The sequence below is a fragment of the Apus apus genome, chromosome 4, assembly GCF_020740795.1.
Source record: "Apus apus isolate bApuApu2 chromosome 4, bApuApu2.pri.cur, whole genome shotgun sequence".
In the NCBI taxonomy this organism is placed as follows: domain Eukaryota; kingdom Metazoa; phylum Chordata; class Aves; order Apodiformes; family Apodidae; genus Apus; species Apus apus.
Window position 1 is genome coordinate 20856116 of NC_067285.1, and position 22378 is coordinate 20878493.

Here is a 22378-nt window from a genome sequence, read left to right on the forward strand (position 1 = left end):
TCCTCATAAATACATTTTTCTTTATTGGGAAGTTGCAAAGCGTGCTGTTCTTGGTGGGGTACATGCTGTGGAAGAAACAGGTTGTGGACAGTCATGGGAGCCATGTTTGTGAGAAAAACAGTTGTTTGATGCAGCCACTATGCTCAATGAATCTGTGGATAGAGTGTCAGTACAACAGGCTGCAATGTCACCCAGGGCAATTCTAGGAGGCTTTGAAGGTGTCTACTCTCTGCATGTACCTGTGTTTGGGCTGCCTTCCTGGAGGCCTTTGAAAGGTGAGCCAATGCTCCTGCCACTGACTTTAATACGGGAGATGTAAAGGAGTAGCCAGGCTCAGGACACCCTGGAGAGCAGTTTTGTGCTTTTCAGCGGGGGAGAGCACACAGCTGGTAGGCAGGAGGCACGTTGCCTGTCCCACTCAGTGTTGGCATTATGCTGAGCTCCTCGGGGTCGATGACAGGCTTCAAAGTAAAGTTCTGCAAGATGATGGCTATGAGCAAGAATATCTCCATGCGTGCTAGGCCCTCTCCAGGGCATATTCGCTTCCCTGGAGGTGAAAACAGCAAACAGCAGTCAACAGGTAGACCAGAGTTTGTACTAAGCAGATGTGTTGCACAGCTTTATTTACCAGATGCAGCTGCAGGAGTGAGACAACTGTCAGGATTACAAAGGACCTTTGCAAAAGAAGAGTTTGTTGGAGAAAGACCCATGGCAGTGTGGTTGGGTGTGTGAAGAAAGAACAGGAGCAGGAGAGGTCTTAAGCATGGAGGAGGCATCAAAGGAGGCAAGATGAGAGAGAACAAGGTAATGTAGAGCACGGGTGAGAAAACAAAGGATTGGGGCTATTGGTAGGTGAGTGATTGCATGTAGCCTAAGCAGTACTTAAGAGGTGCTGGGGAAAAGTGTAGATACCCAGAAAGAAAGGTTGGTTAAGGATGACTTTGGTGATTGTCTAGGAAGATGACAGGTATTTTAGAAAGAATTAGTGGGTCTCATTCACGTAATTATATCAGAAATTCCTAGTAGGCGGTTTGAGAAGCTACCAGGCCTGAACAAGATGAAGGATGCAGCTAGGAAAGGGAGCAGCAAGGAGGAGTTATTCAGAGATCTGTGAGCCCCAAGAAAGCACTAGAGGGACCACACCGGGTAGAAGGAGTGTGTGTTATTGGGAAAGGTAGGCTGGTCTCCAGAGGAGGAGGTAAACAGAGCGAGGAAGAGAGAGAACACCTGTGTTTTACCTGCTGAGAAGGGCATGAAGAACTCACTCTTCTTAAAGGTGCCATTCTTATTCAAGAAATGTTCAGGGTTGAACTCATTTGGGTTTGGAAACTCTCTACCATCATGGAGGACAGAACTGAGGACAGGAAAGATTGTGGTGCCCTAAGGTAACACAAGGAGAAGAGCAGAACAGGAAGGGGAGGCAAGTTAAATCACTTAATCCCACTGCCTGCCAAATTAATACTGAGCTTCTTAGCACAGCCCTACCAGTGCCTCTTGTTTCCCTTTGGGGATCTTTCATTTGAGGAAGCAGCTAGATGTCACAGTAGGGGCAGGTTTTGGCTGCTCTTCCTGCATGTGCCATCTCACTTTCAGACCATTTATCCTCACCTTGCTCTGGTCACCTGGAGACACCCCACCTAATTCTTCCTCTTTCTTAGTGTTTCAAAATAATAAACTTGTGGACTTGTTTCTTCTTTTCTGCAAGCCTCAGAAAAGCACACAAGGTTGTGGAAATGAAGCTCTCTTCCCCTCTGCTGACAAATTTCTCCTGCCACGATCCTCTTCCTTCCCTCTTCCTGACCAGCCATTGATATAGAGGTGGGATAAATAATCCAGCAGTGACGGCACAAGAACCCTTTGCTGGAAGATGAACTGTTCCCTGGGTCCTGCCTTTTCATTTTACGTAGACCACTAAAAATCAAAATGTTAACAACCCATGTGGTGCTGCTCCCTTGCTGTCACCCAGAATACTAATGAGCATTACTGCAGCAGACCAGGACAGGCCATGGGTTGCTCTAGGCCAGCAGGCTGCCTCTGGCAGTGGCCAGCAGTGTGTGTGTAAAAAGAGTGTAAGAACAGGGCAAGCAGGTTTTGTTTATCCCCTTGAATGCAAACATAGTCTACAAAACTTTGGGGCTCAGGGGCTTTCTGTGCTCAATAACCACTGACTGACTTTGCTTCCCAGCATTTGCACAGGCTCTCCTGGATGGTGGGTGAGCAGTTCCACAGCTCTGCTGGGTTTTGTGTGAGAAGTCACTGCCCTTTTTTTTTGTGTGTGTGTGTGGTTTTGTTTTGTTTTGTTTTTTTTGTTTTGTTGTTGTTGTTTTGGGTTTTTTTTGTGATGAACCCACTGTGTTTCTGCAGATAGGTAAAGCTGCAGAGCAAGTTAGAGAAGGTGTTGTGCTGAGCTACTGTTACAGTCTAGGCCTATGGAGTGTGCAACAAGTGAGTTGCAAGAGCCTGAGGATAAAACCTTCAGGAAGGGCTGGGTAACAACAAGATCAGAATTTCTGACCTTCTGGCTCAGACCATTCTGACTCTTAGAATTTCTAGCTTCGGGCTTGTAACTGACAATGTAAGAGTGAATGTGCTGCTACCTTGTTGAACTTGAGAGAGCTTGCCCACTAACCTTGGGAATTACATACTCTCTGAAGCAGGTGTCTTTTGTCACAGCATGAGGGACACTCAGAGGGATGAGGGTTATGAAGCGCTGGATTTCATGGACCACAGCATCTGTGTAGGGCATCTGAGTCCGGTCAGCCACACAAGGTTTTCGTGATCGTCCTACTACCCGGTCAATCTCTTCTTGAACTTTCTCTGTTATGAGAGGTACAAACAACAAAATGGGTAAATAAAACCAAACCTACCTAAACAGGTTGTCCTAAGCTGTCCACAAATTGCATATGATAGGAACATTGATGTTGGTTTTGTTGTTGACTAGAACACACTAGACTGCAGCCCATGCAAGTCCTCCTAGTGACTTAGCTAAATAGGAGTACTGGGAGATGAAGCTGTGGATGCAGTCAGTCCCTGCCTGTGAGGGGAATGCAACCGATGATGATGCCAGTGAAGCTGAGGGATCTCTAGTAGCCACCCTGGGGAATGGCAAGTGCAAGGACTGCCCATTCGAGTAAAATATGAGGAGGAAAGCTGGAAGGGAGGCAGAGATCATAGACAGTACCTTGTATCTTTGGGTATTTGAGAAGAAGCAGAAGCCCATATTTTATGGTGGTGCTAGTTGTCTCAGTCCCGGCAATGAACAAATCAAAGGCACTGGTTATCAGGTTCTTCATGTGGAAAGGGGAATTGGGATTCTCTTTCTCCTAGGGAAAAGGCTGGGTTATTTGTCTGTCTGAACTGAGAAAAGTGGCCTTTTCTGGTGTCATCCTGGGCCTTCCTTTTAACCTAGGGCTATTGCAGTTCTCTGCTAAGGTGGAGCAGTCAGCTGGGACATTGCAATGCTATATTTTTGCAGCAAGCTCAACCCCAGAGCGAACTTCTTTCAAGCTGTGCACTGAATGGTACCTAGCTGCCTCTTTGCCCTTGCTGTGCCAACTGCTTTCCAGTGAAAGATCTGTAAGACCAGACTGCAAATGTGCCTGTGTTTCAGTGAGAGCAGATGAAGGTCTTGAGGTCAAAGCAGGTGCAGGTAGAGGGCCAGTGAGTATGCAGACCCAGAACTGTAAGCTCTATCACAGGCAGTATTTGGGGTTTTGTTGTTATCTTCACATCACACAGCCCAGCTGCCCAGGAGAGGGTTATCCCAATGTCTCCTTTACTTAGGAGAGGGAAGGGGATGAGCTGGGGCTGTATCCTGTCTCCTTACCTCCTGTATTTTGCTGAGGAAGCAGTCTATGAAATCTTGAGGTGAGTTGACATCCAGGGTGGCTTGGTGCATCTTCACCTCCTCTGACACAAAGGCTTTTAGAGCATCAAATTCTGCAAATATTTTGTTGTGTGGGCCAGGAAAGAAATCCAGGATCTTTGGGAACATCTGGTAGAGCTGGAAGGAAAGAAACAGGAAGGTCCCTGACATGACCATCACCCCGTCCTTTGATATCCGCAAAAAGCCTAGGATGGCCACAATCCTCTCAGCTGAGCCAAGCAGCAGAGCTAGGAGGCTGGACAGCCTGACGAGGCAGTAGGAGCATGTTTAGTAGTAGTAGGAACCTTAGTGTTGGAAAAAAAGGGTGTTCAGGGCTAGGGGGAAGCTGCATTTAGCTGGCAAAGTGAATTCCACTGGTGAGGGTGCTTCTTGCTCTTGGACGAATTCCATCCTGTGCAGCAGGGCATTGATGGGGTCCTAGTTAGACGACTGAAATGGGACTTCATTGAGAGGAAGGCATCCTGCTCCACTGAAAGAATATTGCCACTGTGAAATTACTGCTAAATATACCTGTCCCCAGTGGGAGTTCATCATCTCAAAGATGTTGTTCATGTTGTTCATCAGGGCCAGGAAGTTCTTGTCTTTATAGTCATATCGTTTCCCAAAAACAATGCAGCATATGACATTGGAGACAGCACAGCTCAGCATGAAGGTTGGATCAAAAGGTGTTCCTGTAATTTCAGAAAAGTTACAAACCATAAAAAAAACCCATCCAAAACTATGGCTACTTATAAGTTTTGTGGGTAACCTGAGCTGTGATTGTTAGTGGAAATACAGATCACAGTCTCTAAGTGACACAGGAGCGTCTTCCAAAAAGAACAGTACATGATCACAGAATTATTTCCTGCTTTGTAATGAGGGGTAGCTGGTGTGTGGGCCAAACACATGGGAACTTCAGTTCTATGCTAAAGACATGGGCTCTATTAATACAGTCCTTTGTTTTTTTCTTTTTTCTTTTTTTTTTTTTTTTTCCCAAACAGATGCTGTATTAAAAAGGGATCGTACCCTTTGTTTTGTTGATCTCTTCCAGCAAGTACTCAGTTTCCTCCTGGATCCTCTCTTCAATGCTTCTCTTCCCCATTCCAAAGTTGCGCAGAGTGCTGAGTGTAAACCGCCGGACTTGCAACCACTCATTGTTGTTGCTAAAAATAATCCCTGCAGAGGAAGAAGGAAGAGGGGACACCTGGTTTGAGTGTGTTGGGTGAGAGATGAACAGAGGCTCATGGTGACAGTGAATCCTGTCCCTGTGAAAGCACTGACATGCTGGTGTCATAGAATACTGTGGTTTGGAGGCAAGCTCTGGAGGTCCTGTAATCCAGCTGCCTGCTTTTGGCTTTCTCCACCATATAACCAACCTCCTTGTGAACAAATCATCGCTTCTGTCTCACATAATTTCCCTTGCTGCAACTAGTGGCCGTTGCCACTTGACCTTTCGCTGCCCATCACTGAGTTCAGCCCAGCTCCATTTCTCTGCTACCCTCTTGGAGTGGTGATGCCAGCAATTACTGTCCACTTTGCCTTCCTTTCCCAGGTGGAACCCACCCACTTTCTGCAGTCTTCCCTCATATGTGTGTGTTCCAAACACATCCTCAGCCCTTCCCTTCTCTTCAGAAGGAGCTTGGAACAAACGTACCTAGTCCATTGTTAGCCCTGTCTCCTATTGGCATGTGTCCTCTGGCAGCAAACTCATCTGCACGATCAATCAAGGCTTCTTTCACGACATCATATCCATGCAGCACCACCACTGGGTCAGAGCCCAGGTGCACTGTGAACACTGGTCCATACTCTTCACTGAGCTGTGATAGATAGGGGGAAGGAGTTGAAAAGCGGCCTTGCTACTGCATCCCCCTGCAGGCAGTGTAGTCTCACTGATCAGCAACATGAAGATTTGTTCCACTCATAATAAAAATTGTTGTGGAGAAGGTTCCCAACTATCAAGGTCTGAACAAATATAGCAACAGCAATGAGGAGGAGCAACTGAGATCCCCGTGACTTTTCTGCTTCTTTGGGATTGCCAGTCATCAAGCTATGGCCACAGGTTGTCCCCATGCACAAGTCCCAAACATTTCTCACCTACAGAGAAAGTATGAGAGAAGAAGAAAGTTGCCTTACCTTCTCGAGGGTTTTGGACAAGTTCTTTGGTTTCACCTGCAACACATTACCTAGGATAGGAAGGGGAGCTGGTCCTGGAGGGATCTTCCCCTTTCCAGACTTCACTCTCCATGCTGCAAAGGAGAGCAGGCAAGCAATGCAAACCAGTAAAACAACAGCTCCCAGGAGCTCCATTTGCTTTGGCAGCTCAGGAGGCAGTAACTCTGGCTACAAGAGCTGAAGTTTATATACTGAAGGGCTGTGTTAGATATGTTAGCTCAAGAGCAGATTTTGGATCACGTGGCTGAGTTAAGCAATGTTGCTAGTCAATCATTTATCAGACTGCCCTGTGTTATGAAAGTAGGACTTCTCTTGGTATCAATTCGTCATTTAAGACACGCCTGATCTCAGACAACTGCAGAAGCCAACTAATGCCAAGAGAAGTTAGGAAACTTATAATGTGCTCATAAAACAAAGCAAGGGGTTTTTTTCACCTGGAGTTCGTTGTTAAAGAGGTGAAATGAGGGTGTGCTCTTCAACTGAGGTGCTCCCAGAAATTTACTGACATGAGAGCATCTCCCAGGTACTTTAATGCCATTTGAATTTTCTGTTCTTCGGTGTTGATTGTACAAGCTCTCAGTGAGGTGGGCCATCCTTGCTTGTTCCTGAAGTCTTCCTGATATTATCAGTGGAGTTTGAACCACATGTGATGCACCGAAGAACATACTTACGTGTTCTCCTCAGTGCACAGCAATTGCCTCAGCCTCTGTCCCTAGGGATGTCTGGCCTAACAAGAGAGGAAAGTATAAAATACCCATCTAGCAAGGGCAGAAACTTCTCCAGACATCACAATAGACAAGAAGGACTTGCTGGGAGAGGTAAAATAAAGACATAAGAAAAGGGGATTAGACCTTGGAACCCTGACCTCTTCAAGGACTTCTAGAGGAGAGAAAGAGTGAGAGAAGCAGGTAGAGAAGGGAGCAATCAATAATTTGAGAGGGTCTCTGGGGAGTGGCTTTCCAAGATGAGACAGGATTGCAGTTGTCAGAAGCTGGGTATACATTAGTGCAACCTGGCTACTAATCCTTGCACTTGCAATGACCACAAAAGCCCCTCAAGTCTAGTGCTGGAAGCTGGCATGCACAAGTTCCTTTTTTGCTGATGTCTGAATCTGCTAGGAGGAACTGCTTCCCTGGAAGGGCCAGAATTGCTCTGGGAAGCTGCAGGGCATGTCTGGCATGTTGCAAGGACTTTGAAAAGAGCTGGAGGCTTCCTGCCCAAGATTACTGCAGGGGTTGTGTACCTACAAGGTCTCAACAGCAGGTAGAAAGAATGCTCAGGGCTGTGGCACTGGCACTGCCTGTGCTCAGCTTGCTCAGTCTGGCCATATCCCTCTGTCTCTTCTGAGCTGTGACACTTCCAGATAGATCTCATCCAACTGGGCAGAGGATGTTGTGAGAATAGGTGATGTGGAACTTGATGAAAATTAGTGGGGAGCCTGTGTGAACTGGGTGTTTGGTTGGAATGTGCTGGGTTTGCTGTGCAACAGGGTGTTGATGCGAGCTTCCCCTTCACTAAGAGGTGCTGTTAAGGTCTTTGCTTTCAAAACTTTTGTAGCTTCCCTAAGAGTCATTAGGTCTCTATGCTTTCTCCCATAGGTGTAACAATTTCCTAGTTGTTCTTTTCAAATCTCATTTCACTTCTTAAAGACCTGTAATTGATATTTCGGTGGAAAACTTATTTGCCAACAAGTCTGGGCTAGTTGCTCAACTGATGACCTAAACGCCTGCATCAGCTCAGATATTGGCAGGGCAGTTCATGGACATTTATGTAGCTCTAGTAACTTCCACCTGGTGAAAGTGGAGTTCACAGGAGTTTGCACTGCGACATGAAGTCTCTGCCACTGTTGTTCATGGACTTACAGCCTTTCTTGTAAAGTTCCACCATTCCTGGAGAAAAGGGTTCACTTCTTAACTCTGTCTCACAGTTTACAACATACTTTGGGCAAAACCCCTGGAACTAGGAATATTTTTGAGATGTTTTCATTTTTATTATGATAAAATCATTATATTCCAAATATTCCCAACACCCCGGCAGACACACTGGTTATTTATAAGGGAGGAAAACCCTTAAGTCTAGTCCCTCAGAGCTTTCCCTGTGGGAAAACCATGGGCCTTTTCACATCACAGTAGTGTCCAAGTACTCACTTCTGTTTGCAGATACTAAGAGTAGGCAGAGCTGGTCTGTCTCCTCCATCCATGTCAAAGTACAGGAGGGCCAGGCTGAAATTCCCTCCTCTCCATCTTCCTTGGGAAGTTTGGTTTTAAGTTCATTGGAGGCATGTATTGGGGATCTTCAAAGAAAAGGCTACTAGTGTTGTAGCTTTGGTTCTTTTTTCTAAAATAAAGCTCAAGCATGAAGAAAATCTGTCATCACTGTGAAGAATACCCTAGAGGTTTGCTGCCTTGCACCTTCTGGTTTTGGACCTCAGTGGTACAGCAACATGCCACTCTTGCCCACTGTGCAGCCAGCACCTCTCATCCCCGGGACACGTGCTGCAGGTATCCTTGCCATCTGCAAAGCTTGTTCAGCTTCTGTGGAAGAGTGTTTTGACTGAGTCACTCCTCCACTTACTGCCAGTTTGTAGTACACAGGGGGCAGGGCACAGGCCAGACACAGCAATCTTGTCGGAGACAGGCCCGCAACGCACAGAGCATTTTGTACTCCTCTTTCCACCACTTCTTGACGATGGTGTTTAATACCTCCTTTTCTTCCCACAGGTCTCTAGAGAGCTTTCTACAGCCAAGGCAACTCCTACACTGCCACTATGCCTGCCTCAGTCTCTGAGACTCAAAAGTATTCGAAGGAGAGGATTTTCCTGATGGACATCCCGGGAAGATTTTAGCTTGCTGGGGTCATGATCACCTCCAGCTAGTGACATACAGACATATTTTCCTGGCCTACCTTCGTCCTCTGCATGTCCTGTTTGTGGTGCTCTTGGGTGCTAACTAGATTGGTATTTATAGGTCAGTCATTGAGAACTTTCAAATGTATGAGGCAGATTTTTGAGGAAGAGGCCGGCCTGTTTCCTCTCAGCCAGGCTGTTTTCCGCTACCTATAACAACTTCTTGCAAAAAAAGCATTTCATTTCTATGAATTTCAGGTTTATTTGACTTGCAACCTGTCTCTACATCTGCCAACCTGACTGTCAAATATATGTGTAGAAATTAGGAAAGGGTGCTTACCTGAAACTGTTCTTATCATGGGCATTGCTTGAATCTACAGCACTCCCAGTGTCATTTCACACAGGTCATTTTTCATGTACCGCTGGGCATTTTTCTGACATTTTGTTGGCATAGAAAAAGTATTTGTGGGTTAAAGTGTAATTAAAACTCTCTATATAGCTCCAAAGTACTTTGTTTGTTTGTAATTGTTTACACAGTTATCAGCAGGTGTTGCAGTCAAGTGGAGCATTCAGCAGTCATAGACTGGCTGTGAGATTTAGGCAAGCTGACTTGGCACAATGCTCAGCTTCTGCAGAGGTGAACTCTCCCTCCCTACCAAAGTCCAGATATTTTCCCAGGGAGCCTCTCCACTGTGGCTGCTCAGTGCTGAGGCAGGTGCTGGACAAGCACATATGGTCCCAAAGTGCTGCTCACACAGCAGCTACACAGGCAGCCTGTCAAGATCCATTTGTTTCAGTCACTGCTGTGCAGCTGAAAAGATCTTGTGATTTGTGGAGCAGGCCTCATGGTTGGTGCATGAAATAAGCAGTGTACAGAGCAGGCACAGTGCTCTTCCTCATCCAGCTGGCTGGCTGAGACAGTGGCATCCTGTACATCTGAAGAGGAAAGATGTGCTGTAGGCTAAGGCAGAAGAGCAGAAGAAACACCTCCCTTGGTCTCAACTGCTACCCATGCCTGTTGATGAGGGCTGGCTGGAGGGGCAAGTGTGCTGCAATGGTGCTATACAGATGTCTGGGAGCTGGAGGGGCTTCTGACAACAGAAGTGTGGGTGGCTACCAACAGAAGTGCATTATTAAGGGTCAAGATTAGAAATCTTACTCATCTCATCCACACCATGCTGGGATGTGTGTGATCATAGAATTGTGGAATCAGTAAGGTTAGAAGAGATCTCCAAGATCATAGAGACAACCTCAATCCAACTACCACAACCACCAAACTGTATCCTGAAGTGCCACATCTAAACGCTTCTTGAACACCTCCAGGGATGGCAACTCCTTCATCCCCCTGGGTAGCCCATTCCAATGCCTCACCACTCTTTCAGCAAATAATTTTTTCCTAATATCCTTAACTTAAACCTCCCCCGGCACAACTTAAACCAAGTTCCTCTCATCCTATTACTAGTTACCTGGGAGAAGAGATCAACACCAGCCTCTCTACAACCTCCCTTCAGGTAGTTGTAAAAAGCAGTAAGATCTCCCCTGAACCTTCTCTTCTTTAGAGTAAACAAGCCCAGTTCCCTCAGCATGTACTGGATTTAACTCCATTTATCACAACTCTTTGGGCCCAGCCAGTTTCTAATCCACTGAAGAGTCCACCTGTCTATGCCATGGGCTGCTAGTTTCTCAAGGAGAATGCTGTGGGAAATGGTGTCAAAGGCTAGGTAGACAACATCCACAGCCTTCCCCTCATCCAATAGGCAGGTCACCTGGTCATAGAAGGAGATCAGGTTGGTCAAGCAGGACCTGCCTTTCATGAATCCATGCTGGCTGGGCCTGATCTCACCATTATCCTGCACTTGCCAGATGAGCACACCCAAGATGAACTGCTCCATAATCTTTCCTGGTACTGAGGTCAGGCTGCAGGCCTGTAGTTCCCCAGATCCTCCTTTTGGCCCTTTTTGTAGATGGGTGTCACATTGGCAAGCCTCCAGTCTGGCACCTCCCCTGTTAACCAGGGCTGCTGATAGATGATGAAAAGCAGCTTGGCAAGTTCCTCTGCCAGCTGCCTCAGCACTCTTGGGTGAATCCCATCTGGCCCCATAGACTTGTGAGTGTCCATGTGGCATAACAGGTTGTTAACTGCTTCCTCCTGGATTATGGGGAGCTGCTGTTGCTCTCCATCCCTATCAGGAGGTTGATTACCCCAAGGATAATGGGTCTGACTACGAAAGACTGAGGCAAAGAAGGCATTCAGTACCTCAGCCTTTTCCTCACCCTTGCTAGCAATGCTCCCCCTTCCATCCAATAAAGGATGGACATTCTCCTTGACTATCTTTTTGTTAATGTATTTGTAAAAACCTTTTTTTGTTATCCCTCACAGCAATGGACACATTGAGTTCTAGCTGTGCTTTTGCCCTTCTGATGTTTTCTCTGCATGACCTAGCTAGATCCCTGTACTCTTCTTGAGTTGCCTGCCCCTTTTTCTAAGGGTGGTAAACTCTGGTCCCAAAGAAATCAGATTACAAAAGAAGTGGCAATGCCAGTGCTTTCACTGGAAAATGTAGGGTACAGGAAGGCACTATGTGTGCATCATGTGCTGTGTGTAAAGACCCATTCTGTTTCATGAGTACAGAAATGTCTGTATGGAAAGATGGACAGTCAGGCTTGGGTGGGTTCTGTAGCCTGATGTGTGGCTAGGGAGAAGGCTCTACACAAGCCACTGTAGAGTGTCTGGTAGAGCTTTCTCTGGTATCACAGAGGCTCCCCTTACCTGTGCTTCAAGCCCATCTTAGGGGCTCACTTGTCAGATTATGGGGGTAGGGGTCCCACAGAGCATACAGTCCAGCCACCTGTTAGCCAGGCGTGGAACAGTCCTGCTGCTATCCCAGCATAACCACACAGCAAGTGGAGCTGTAGTCCACGGTCAGGAATGTTTAAAGTGGAATCACCTCCTTTTAGGTGTGCAAAGCCTCCTGAGCTCCATAGTTTTCCATAGACACCATATGGAATGCTATTTTTGTGCTTATATATCAGTCCCCTGTATCTGACATTTGAAGCAGTCACACCTTTAAAAGAGCAAAATAACATTGTCCCTCAGCTTCTTTCACTCTTGTCACTTAATGAGCAATTAGAACAGCAGCCAGGTGCATGGGGAAAAGCTGGCAGATTTCTTGGGTGGGCCAGCAGTGGGAAGAACTCAGGGAGAAAAAAGAGTTTGAAGATTCCTCTGGGACTGCAATAAATGGCATAGATGAGCTCCTCTCAGCCAATGATATGAATTCAGACCCATCTCAACATGAGCTCAGCTCCTTCCCTGTAGTTTTCTTCTAAGGGTTCAAGCAGATTCTGATGGGTTCAGAGGCAGGTGAGGGCAATGGAAGGTGTTAAACTTCTGGGCTGCATCCACCTGGGCACTTCAGAAATTCTTGATCACAGCTGGCTCCACAGTTTAAAAGGGCTAGACTAAGAGCAGCTACTTCATGGTCCTTAGCAAGAGAGCAGGATGTCTAATACAGGGCAGCCTAGGACTGCATTTGGAGCTATGATCTTCTGGGGTTTTCTTGCTTTGGTTGTGGGGGCTCAGGGTAGTATTTTTTCTGATCCCAGACTGCTGGCTTGTGGCCAAGAAAGCCTGCAGCTTACCTTGCCTCCTGGCTGGGAAGGGAATGCTTCCTTTGTGCTGATTACTTGGGGTAAGTGGTGTGGTGTCAAGAGGCTTTCTTACTGTTCTATCTTTGCACAACACAGAGGCATGCCTGCAATGAAGTGAAAGGGGCAGGTTTTGATGTGAAGTGTTGCCTAACAGTTTCAGTGCATCTTGTGTAACCAAGGAGCTGTTTATATTACTAAGCAGTGAAGGGTTTTGGTGGAGTTCTGTGCCTGGATCTAGAATTGGTCTTGGCTGCTGGGTTGCCTCACATTCCCCTGCTGGCACATTCCCTAATACAGACTAGGGCCTTGTTTACTACAGAAAGGTAGGATAGTAGTGGACCTCATCTTCAGTGTGGGATACTGAAGACCCTGCTGCTCTCTCCTCTTTCCCTAGATACTGAGGGGAGAGCACACACTCTGCAGAATTATTCTGACTGTGGACTCTTGGTATCTGGGACTCCAGATGGCTCCAGTAAAGTATTGGTGTCCTATACTGGCTGTTATGTCTTTGAATGGGTGAGTGACTGCAGGTGTTGTTTTGGGACTGTTGCTACTGCTGCGCTAGCTGACCTGACTGTTATGGCTCTCCCCTAGGATGGCAATTACCTCATGCTGATTGGGCTTGAAGAAACAAATGCTGCTGGACAAAAGGTTCTTCATGAAAAGAAGCTGCTCATGTGCCCTGTGGACCTTCCTGGTAAGACTGACAGCTCTTTGGGAAACCCAGCTTGTTTATCTTGTGGTGACAAATGCCCCTCCTTTCAGATGGCTGCTCCTAGTCAGTCTGGGGGCTAGGAAAGGAGACTTTCTGCTGTACAGAAGACTCCCTAGAGAAGGGTTTGGACACAGGAGCCAGCAACTTGCTGGGGACTTGTGCCTCATTTGCAGGGTGAGCAGGTTCTTCCTGTTTGCTAGCATATTCTGACTGCATGAGACCTTGCAAGTTCAGAGATTGAGCCAGGTACAATGATTTTTCTAATTACTGGACTTGACCCAGAGCATTTCATCTTGACAGATCCCATGGTGTCCAGACCTCTGTTCCAGGGAAATGCAGGTCATATCTGAGCAGGCTTCCATATCAGCTCCAGGCTGTGTGTTTGACCTTCACCTGAGTCTTGATTTGTGTGCAGTCACCAGGACACCTGCCACCAGTGTTGTGTGTCTTTGTTCCCCTGCTCTTGTCCTTCTGTTGCAAACTCCTGCTGTTCCTTCCAGCCCTGGATGCTCCAAGCAGTAGTGTCTGTTCTGCTGTCCTCAGCCAAGACCGGCTACCATGTGCCTCCTTGCCTGTCAGCCAGGGAGACTGTGAAGTGCAAGGCTGCTGCTATGACCCTAGGGACAGGGTGAAGCCTTGTTATTTTGGTAACACAGGTAAGTGTGAGCAACTGTTGTCCCCTCTCCCTAGAGGAGCTGCAAACTGGGATTCCTCACTTCCCTGGCAGAGCAGGATTGGTGTGTACCAGTCCTGCAGGTTGCTGAGGGCTATGTCTTTGGCTGTCAAGAATATTTCACCTCACGGAGGTGTCCAGCCCTTTCCTGTGTATTGCAACAGACTTTGGTTTACGGCCAGAATCAGTGTTGCTGTTAGAGCTGGTTGCACTTGTCTTGCTGTGCTTAGCACTTGCTTTATGAGTTTTACAGGCAGGACAACTTGTGAGACTTGCTGGCCTTGTCTTTGCTGTGATGTTTGAGCTTCTTTTCCATCCCTTTTCTCGCTGACTTTCAAGACTGATTACATATCTTCCTCCAGTGACAGCTCACTGCACACCAGATGGCCAGTTTTCCATTGCTGTCTCTCGTGATGTGACCCTGCCACCCATTATCCTGGACTCTGTGCAACTGGCCAGTGGACAGAGTACTGGCTGTGTCCCTGTCATGAAAAACAATGCCTTTGTTGTGTACCAGTTCCCACTCTCTGCCTGTGGCACCACTTTTCAGGTAAGAGCTGCAGGCATCACTAGGCAGGAGCTTGTAGACCTGGAATAACCTGACATGGCTTTGGCTACTGAATGGGCACCCTACAGTCTTTCAGAAGCCAAATACTGATCTCCATCCTGGCAATAATCCAGCTTAACTTTACTGGAGTAACAGTGCCTGGTTTGTCATTCCAGGTGACTGGAGACCAGACCATATATAAGAATGAGTTGGTGGCATCCCGGGATGTGAAGACTGGGAACCTTGGCTCTGTTACTAGGGATAGCACTTTTAGGTAATGTCCTGGGGCTGGTATTGCTGGGTGCCATTGTGTGTGATGCCATTAGAGAAATTCCTGCTTGTTACAAGCTCTAAATTCACAATGGGGTGCTGGAGTTGCCTAAGGACTGGTATGTCTCTGATTAGTGGGAATTAAGTTGGTGCTGATGAGTGACACTATAGACTCTACTATGAACTCTGGAGAGAATTTCAAGTATTTGTTAAAAGGAAGTATTGGAGGAAAGACTGGGGATGTGGATAATTAAAGCAGATATTACACTGTCATCTTGGAGAAAACAGATATCAGAGTGACCTTTCTTATCTACTTGATGTGGCTTTTTCCTGTCCCACCAGGTTACATGTCCGCTGTAGTTACTTCATCTCTGAGAGCTTAATTCCCTTCAATGTTCAGGTCTTCACATTGCCACCATTCCCTGGTGTGTCTCAGGCAGGTCCTCTGTCCTTGGAGCTGCGTGTTGCCTCAGGTATGAGAGGTTTATAGGACTTGCTGAAGCCCAGCCATAGTGGGAACTTACTGACATGGTTATAGAGGATGCTTTTGGGTTGCCTCTACCTGTTTGTTGATGCTCTAAAATGGCTCTTGGGTTTCTTGTGTTCCAGATGGAAGCTATACTTCCTACTATAATGACAGTGACTACCCTGTTGTGAAGACTCTGAGAGACCCTGTTTATGTAGAAGTCAAGATTCTTCAGAGAACAGACCCTGACCTGGTTTTGGTTCTGCACCACTGTTGGTCTACGCCAAGTAGCAATCCTCAGCAACAGCTGCAGTGGCCTGTTTTGGTGGATGGGTAAGTGACTTGTAAATAGCTTTGGTCAGGGGAGTGGCTTGTACTTTTATTCACTGCTGTCCTTTCCTCCTCAGGTGCCCTTATTCAGGGGACAACTATCAGACACAGCTTGTGCCTCTAAGTCTTGCTTCAGGACTACTGTTCCCCTCTCATCACCAGCGTTTCACCTTCTACACATTCACATTTGTGGACTTTAGTTCCCAAGAGATGCTCTCTGGGCTGGTAAGATCCTGTCCTAACTTTGTATGGAGGACAAGTAACGTGTAACCAGTAAGAACCGCTTCATAACTACGAGACTCTTCGCCTTCTTGGTGGGGAGACCCAAAGGCTGGGAAAACCCCCTCCTGTAACGGAAAGGGAGGTTGATGCAAGAAAATATCTATTCCCTGAGATGGATGTGGTAAGATGCATCACTGGGGGGGTGACAGAAAAGGAAACTACTGAAAGGACAAGGTCTACCTAAAGCAAGTGCTAGCTTGCCACCTAAGCTGTTCTGTTGAATTGGCTTAGGATGTGTGCTCTGTGCTAATCAATATTCTCTAAACTAAATTTCTTGAGCAAAATTACTTGGAAGTAACTTTTGGTATGTGTATGCATCTGGGCTCTGAATCTCATGAGCTTCTGAGCAGTTAAGGCACGTAAGTTCAACATGCCTTGTACTGTTTGCTCAGTGCTCCTAGGATCAGTTAATACTCCAAACTAGTCCCATCAATACCTTAGCAGTAGTCACAGTGTAGTGGTGCTTGGGTAGCTGTGTTCTAGGTGTCTGGGAGAAGTGCTGTAATGGCAGAGCTGACAGTTTTGAAGGTGTACAGTGAAGGTATGGAAGTTGCCTTGCAGCAGGCAACAGAGCTCCAAAGTTATAGCCTGGATGTGAAGCCAGCCAAAGCCATCCCTGCCTTATCTCTTCTGTGACCAGATGCACTGGGTCTGGCTGGGATAGAGATCTTCCTCATAGCAGTCCATGTGGTGCTGTGTTTTTGGATTTGTGGGTAAAAGTGTTGATAATGCACCAATGTTCTAGCTACTTGCTGAATAGTACGCGCACAGCATTAAGGATTTTTCTCCTTGCTCTGCTGTTTCTCAACCTCAAGTGAGTAGGCATGGGGTAGGTTAGCAGCTGGGAGTCAGCACAGCTGTGACAGCTGACTCAAAAGAATATTCCATGCTGTATGATGTCGTGCTCAGCAATAAACACTTGAGGATTTTGTTTTCTAAGTAGCTGATGATTGGAGACTGGCTGGGCATCTGCTTGCAGGGAGCAGGGGTGGGTGATTTGCCTTTGCATCACTTGTGCTTTGGTTTTGTTCTTCCCTCTCCTTCACTTACCAAACTGTATTTATCTCTCCAGTCATGGGTTTTCTTGCTTTTCCTATTCTCTCCCCACCCTACTGGAGTAGGGAAGTGGAGTGAAGAAGTGACTGTGTGGGTGCTTTTAGGGCCTGGTGGGGTGAATGCACCAGACTAGGATGTCACCTGTCTACAGGTACTGCCTGAGTGGTTCCAGGCTGTCTCCCATTCTTTCTAGGTATACCTGCACTGCAGTGCCTCAGTGTGTCACCGGTCTGTACAGGAGTCCTGCACAACCACTTGCCCTGCTAGAGCCAGTAAGTGTCCTTGCCTTCCTGCTGCCCCATCCAAATGGACAAGGGTCTAGCTTCCCAGCTGGGGGTAGGGGGACATGTAGACTATGTCTACGTGACTAGGCCCCTTGAGCCACAGCTTGACAAGGCATTTCCAGCTGCTTTCCACTGAGGAAGGGCCTTTGCTCTTATGCAAAAAGGCAGAGGTTGTCATAGGCTTTTAATTCTGTGACTTGCATAAAAGGTTTGGTCTTCAGAACTTCTCAGATGTTGAAGCTGAACTGGACAAAGCTTGCTGGCCTCCAGGGCCAGGTCTTCTCACCTAAAACCTTCATATTGCTCTGTAGGGGGTAAAAGGAGTGCTGAACATCCTCTTAAGGACAGTGCCTCCTATGTCTCCAGCAAAGGTCCTGTAATTTTTCTCCAGGATGAGCTAAGATGGGACACAAACAAGGATGGCCTTGGTAAGCATGTCAGCCCCATGTAGCTAAGCTGGGGAAGAGGGCTGGTCCAAGTCTTTACTGCAGAAAGACTGAGCCCGTAAGGCAACCCAGTACCTCACTGGAGTGTTAACTGGGCCTCTCTCCCCACACAGGAGCAGCTGTGCCTGCTGTACCCCCCTGGGCTTTGGTGTTTGCTGCAGCAACTGGGACAGCTCTGGGAATGGTGCTTGTGGCTGCTGTGGTGTGGAGAAGGGAAGTGTCTGTAATGCATGAAATCAATGTGTTGCAATAAAGTGGCTCTAAAACCCACTTGAACTGTGGAACTCCTTCCTGGCTCAGAGCATATAGGGCTGAACAGGAGTGTGTCCTGGGGACTGTGGCTGTAAGGCTTTTTTTGCAAAGCAAAAATTATCCTGATAGATGTGAGAAAGCTTTCCAAATGTTGTTTCTCTGAATCCATCTTGCTTTCTGGTAATTATATTCTGGGTTTAGTGTTAACTATCTGCTGCTGTCAAGAGGGAGTCTTTGTCACGCCTCTGAAAAGCTGTGGACTCAGACAAGAGTGATGCTGGGTGATGCCTGCATTTGTTAGTGGCAAAGGTGTATTTCAAAAGTACTTGGCTTCTCTCAAACACTGAGTAGAAGTGCAGCAAAACTAATTAAAAAGTAAATACTACAGCTGCTTTTCCTTTGGGAATGCTGAGCTGATATGTGGCTGTGGAAAGAAGCTGGGAATCACCCACTTGACCCTGAGCTCACCAAGTAAGTCAGAACTGTGCTCATGTGGCAGGATTTGGAGGCCAGGACTGCAAAGCACTACACAAATGGGCTTTCATAATGGTGCTGGAGGCAAACCTACCTCTCATGCTCTGGAAACAAAAAAGCAGGTGGATTTTTTTTATGGAGGATGAGAACATGGGAACTTCATTCTAGCTGAAAAAATCAAAGGGCCTAAGTGGTTTTAACTTCAGAAAGAAATTCAATTTTGATTTAAAGATTAATCTTAAACCTTCATTTGAGAGCAGGCAGCCTTCAGAGCTCATAGACTAAAGCTAATTCAAGACCACTGTTGGCATAACCATGCCACAGATGTGCTTTTCTGAGGTGAGAAATATAACTTGCTGTTTTGAGCATCAGGAGTTTAGTGTGAAGTTGGTTGGTCACAGCAGCTGAGCAGGATCACTCTCAGTTTCCCAAGATCCTGGGTAAAAACAGTCCAGCAAACCTTTCCTAATGGTGGAGGGGAAAGGGCATCCTCCACCCTCCCCTTCCTGCTCTGGTGCTTGCACTTGCACTAAGATCCCCTTATAGCTGATGGAGGTGGTCTCTGAGCAAGGAGGCTTGAAGGGAAGGAAGAAACTTTTTTTTTTTCCTCTCCACAGGCTTGATTAGAAATTCTCCTTATTAAAAGATGGTAGTAGTCTTAATCATGCTGGCTAGGGGCTTTTAAGTGGGAAGAGCAGCTTTCATACATGCAGAAGCAAGTAACTGAACAGTATCTTGCTTGAGGTAGCAGATATTGTTCTATTTAATTGGCTTCTGCCAATACGGTGTGTGATTGGCAAGTGTTAACAGGTGGTGGGAACTGCTTTTTAATTCCTTTCTTCAACAATAAATTTCAGAAATCATATTTTTATTTTCTAGCAGAACTGCTCTTCCCTGCTACTTCCAGGGTAACCAGTTCTCTAAGCCTTGCCTATTTTTAAAATCTAATCGGGAGAAGATATGACTCCTCCAAGTGGGAGGGTAAAGGAGATCACAGGTTAGAAAATTCATTAGCTGGGGATGGGTCAAACAGCTGCCTCCTTTAAAGAATACCTTTGACAACTAAATGGCTTTGCTACGGGTGGAGCACTGGGAAAGCAGAGAGTAAACTCTATGCCTTATGAAAGTCTTTAGCAGCTGTCTATAATGTTAATTAACTGGGCAATTAGAGGAGTAATATAGACCACACCTTTTCAGGACAGCAAGCAGAGTGCTCTGGCACTGCTTTTGACAGTGTCTGCTAGCCAAGAACTTAACACCTTCCTGGTTGCTGCTGGAGTCCTCCCATGCCTCAAGGAGGTAGACAAAACTATTTCCTTAGAGAGTTCAGGTGCCTGTGTGGAGGCTGAAGTGGCTAGGGGATGAGTGTCCCTGCCTCGCTGCTCCCTGCTGCCCTCCGTGGGGTTGCTGAATTGCCCCAAAGTGGCAGGGGGCTTTAGCCATGTAGTCTCTGGAGAGCAGGTGGAGTCCCCTGCAGGCACTGTCCCTTCTGGTGCAGAGCAGGATCTTGCTGTGATGCACCTGCTGCTTAGTGCAGGGCACATGCAATGATACATGGAGATGCGTGAGCAGAGAAGTTAATTTCCTTATCCACTCAATGAGAGCTCTCCTGTACCTAAGCCTTGCTTTGTGTCTCCTAGCAAGAAGGGATGGGCAGGGCCAACAGTCAGGTGTGAATTGCTCTACATGAAGCAGAAACATAGGGCAAAAACCAGGCAACACAGAGGTTTCCTCCTCTGATGTGTTGTCCCTCTCTTACTGGTCTGTTTCCCCTTCTCCACTGGGGCATTAGTAGCTTTTGTTGCTATCTTGTTCTGCAGTATTCTCTCCTGCGAAAGTGTACTCTTCATTATACCATCACAGGTGGATTTCTGGCTTTTTTTCCTAGGCATCTACTATCTTTATTTGGGTCTCACTGACTTTTCTCCTTTCTTTTGAGTAATGGTGTGTGACTTGTTTTGTCAGCACCCTCTAACTCTGCTCCATACTGCCTGGTTATACTGCTAAACTCAGGGTGCTGTGGGTTGCTGTAGATATGGACTTAGACTCCTGCAGGTGAAGGAAAACTGCTCTGTCCCCAGGTGCATGCTGTGGGCTGTGAATGAAGGAGAAGTTGAATAAAAGCAGCCCTGAGACCAGCCAGTACCTGTCAGTTGAGGCTGTTGTGTGATGCTGCTGCTGAACCCAGATTTTTTTGGAGAAGAAACCCTAATGCTGAGCATTGGCACTGTCTCCAGTGCTTTCATCCTTTCCTCTGTTTGCTGCTCTGCAGTGTCTGCCTGCTCTGTGCCTTTGGAGCAGGAGGACTGGACTGTTCCTGGAAAGCCCAGGAACAGCACCTAATATAGAGCTGCACAAAATTAACATCCTTGCTTGGCTATATCTGAACTTTCCAAAGGCTTTCCTCACCCTTGGAATCTTTAACAACACCAGCCTCAGAAAAAAAAAACCAAAAAGCAGCAACTTCCTTTTTTGCCAGAGCTGAAGAAGTTCTTCAAAACCTTGGAGGTAACAATTATTTTCTTGACTAGCTATGCTACTTGAAATCTTAAATGTGTGGTAGTTGTTATACAACTACAACCCAGGTGTTCATTAATAAAATATCTGAAAACAAATATCATAATAGTGATGCTTTTATTAAATTTCTTATGCTTGTATTACAGTGTATCCTGGACTGTAGAACTATACAGTATGTTACATGTTATAAATACATTTATTTATGAAAATACATGAATATATTTCATATAATGCTGTAATAAAGAGTGCGAGTTCATTTTAGTAAAAAAAACACCACAAAACAAAAACACAACCTATAATATCAATGGAAGTGGTGGGAGATACTAGTTCATGATGCTACATTTTAAAACACTTTCAATTCAGCTTGCACTGATTCACATTCCTTACAGTTTCTGTAAAGCTGGAAGGATAATGGAGGGTGTAAGTTAATGCAGGATTTTAGCCCCCTGTATTTCTGGAGATATACAGACTATTCACAGAATAATCAAGTTATAAATCTTTCTAGCCATGGATGAAGCTAGCAAGGTATAGGGTGAGTAAGTGAATCAGAACAGAACTTTCTTTTCAGTTGGGAGTTTTGTTTTGGATTTGGTTTTGGTTTCAGTTTTTTTGAAATGCTAAGTAACAACCCTTCTGAGTACTTGCAGAACCAGACCTGGGCTGCTGCCTTCACTCATCCCTGAAAACTACAGCTGCCCTGGGAGAGTGTGGCTGGGGTGCTTTGAATCTTGGAAGAGATCCTACTCTGTTTTTGAGAATTCTAACAGTTAGAGCTGATCCAGCTGAGCAAGGCAGAAGTATCTGTTACTGAAAGGCTAAGCCTGCTGAAGTCAATCCATTCCTGCCAGCTTCTCAAATCTTGGTTCTCGGGCCAGTTTGGGTTGGGGAGGGATTTTTAAACCACAATTGCTTGACTTGCAATTATATTGTAATTTAGGGGGTAGAATAATCCTTTAACAAAAGACAGAGTTGGTTTATTTAAATCTTTATGTGCATTAATTATTGTGCTAGTACCAATAAAAGATGGTGTGTAGAGACCAGTGTAACCAGGGGACCTCTGGGAGTATGTCTGCCTGTCCCTGAAGCCTGGAATTGGTGGATGTGTGGCAATAAGGCGGCCATTCTAAATGGTCATAGAATTACACAGTTGTTAAAATGGCCTGAAAAAGCAGCACCTATAAAAGATGTATTTTAATAACTCTTCCTTGCAGCTCTGCTCTCCCTCTTGCCTTTTCCCAGCAGAGAGAGCATAAGCTGAGCCATACACCAGTACCACTACCCCACCTACAGCTTCAGGCCACCACCTGCACAGCCAGAAGATTTAACTTGTCACTTAAAAATAAAAATTTGAGCAGAGTTCCACCTCCAAAAGGCAGCACAAGAGCTGTGCTTCCTAGTGAAGCTGAGGTGTTTCCTTTGGACGTGCCCTCCAGCCTCTCAAAAGGCTGATTCCTGTGGTGCTCCTTGCTCCAGTCTCTGCAATGACCTCACATGATGCCAGCTTCTGCATTGGGCAGCACTGGAGTTGAGCTG

At 46.3% G+C, this 22378-nt stretch overlaps 2 protein-coding genes across 2 annotated transcripts; one reads left to right on the top strand and one right to left on the bottom strand.

Annotated features, from left to right (window-relative positions):
* Positions 1-6206, bottom strand: LOC127384336 (cytochrome P450 2C19-like). The gene is made up of 9 exons (XM_051618581.1): positions 5999-6206; positions 5520-5682; positions 4892-5041; positions 4397-4557; positions 3827-4003; positions 3182-3323; positions 2630-2817; positions 1239-1380; positions 1-547 (listed from the first exon to the last, which is right to left on the bottom strand). The coding sequence occupies exons 1-9, from the start codon at positions 6170-6172 to the stop codon at positions 366-368; spliced, it is 1479 nt and encodes a 492-aa protein (XP_051474541.1). The 5' UTR covers positions 6173-6206; the 3' UTR covers positions 1-365.
* A 6178-nt stretch (positions 6207-12384) lies between these two features.
* On the top strand, positions 12385-17855 carry ZP4 (zona pellucida glycoprotein 4). Its single transcript, XM_051616869.1, has 12 exons — positions 12385-12574; positions 12928-13049; positions 13128-13230; positions 13749-13904; positions 14284-14471; positions 14645-14742; positions 15081-15211; positions 15348-15537; positions 15612-15759; positions 17066-17144; positions 17468-17584; positions 17716-17855. The coding sequence occupies exons 1-12, from the start codon at positions 12385-12387 to the stop codon at positions 17853-17855; spliced, it is 1662 nt and encodes a 553-aa protein (XP_051472829.1).
* The last annotated feature ends 4523 nt before the right edge of the window (positions 17856-22378 follow it).

Bases quoted from the DNA above. Each gene is read 5' to 3' on its own strand.
- LOC127384336 (XM_051618581.1), bottom strand. From the start codon at position 6,172: ATGGAGCTCCTGGGAGCTGTTGTTTTACTGGTTTGCATTGCTTGCCTG. The intron at 4,558-4,891 runs GTACGATCCCTT...CTGAAATTACAG, and splicing joins AGAGATCAACAAAACAAAGG to GAACACCTTTTGATCCAACC. The intron at 3,324-3,826 runs GTAAGGAGACAG...CCTTTTCCCTAG, and splicing joins TCCTCAGCAAAATACAGGAG to GAGAAAGAGAATCCCAATTC.
- ZP4 (XM_051616869.1), top strand. From the start codon at position 12,385: ATGTCTAATACAGGGCAGCCTAGGACTGCATTTGGAGCTATGATCTTC. The intron at 14,472-14,644 runs GTAAGAGCTGCA...TTGTCATTCCAG, and splicing joins CCTGTGGCACCACTTTTCAG to GTGACTGGAGACCAGACCAT. The intron at 14,743-15,080 runs GTAATGTCCTGG...CTGTCCCACCAG, and splicing joins ACTAGGGATAGCACTTTTAG to GTTACATGTCCGCTGTAGTT.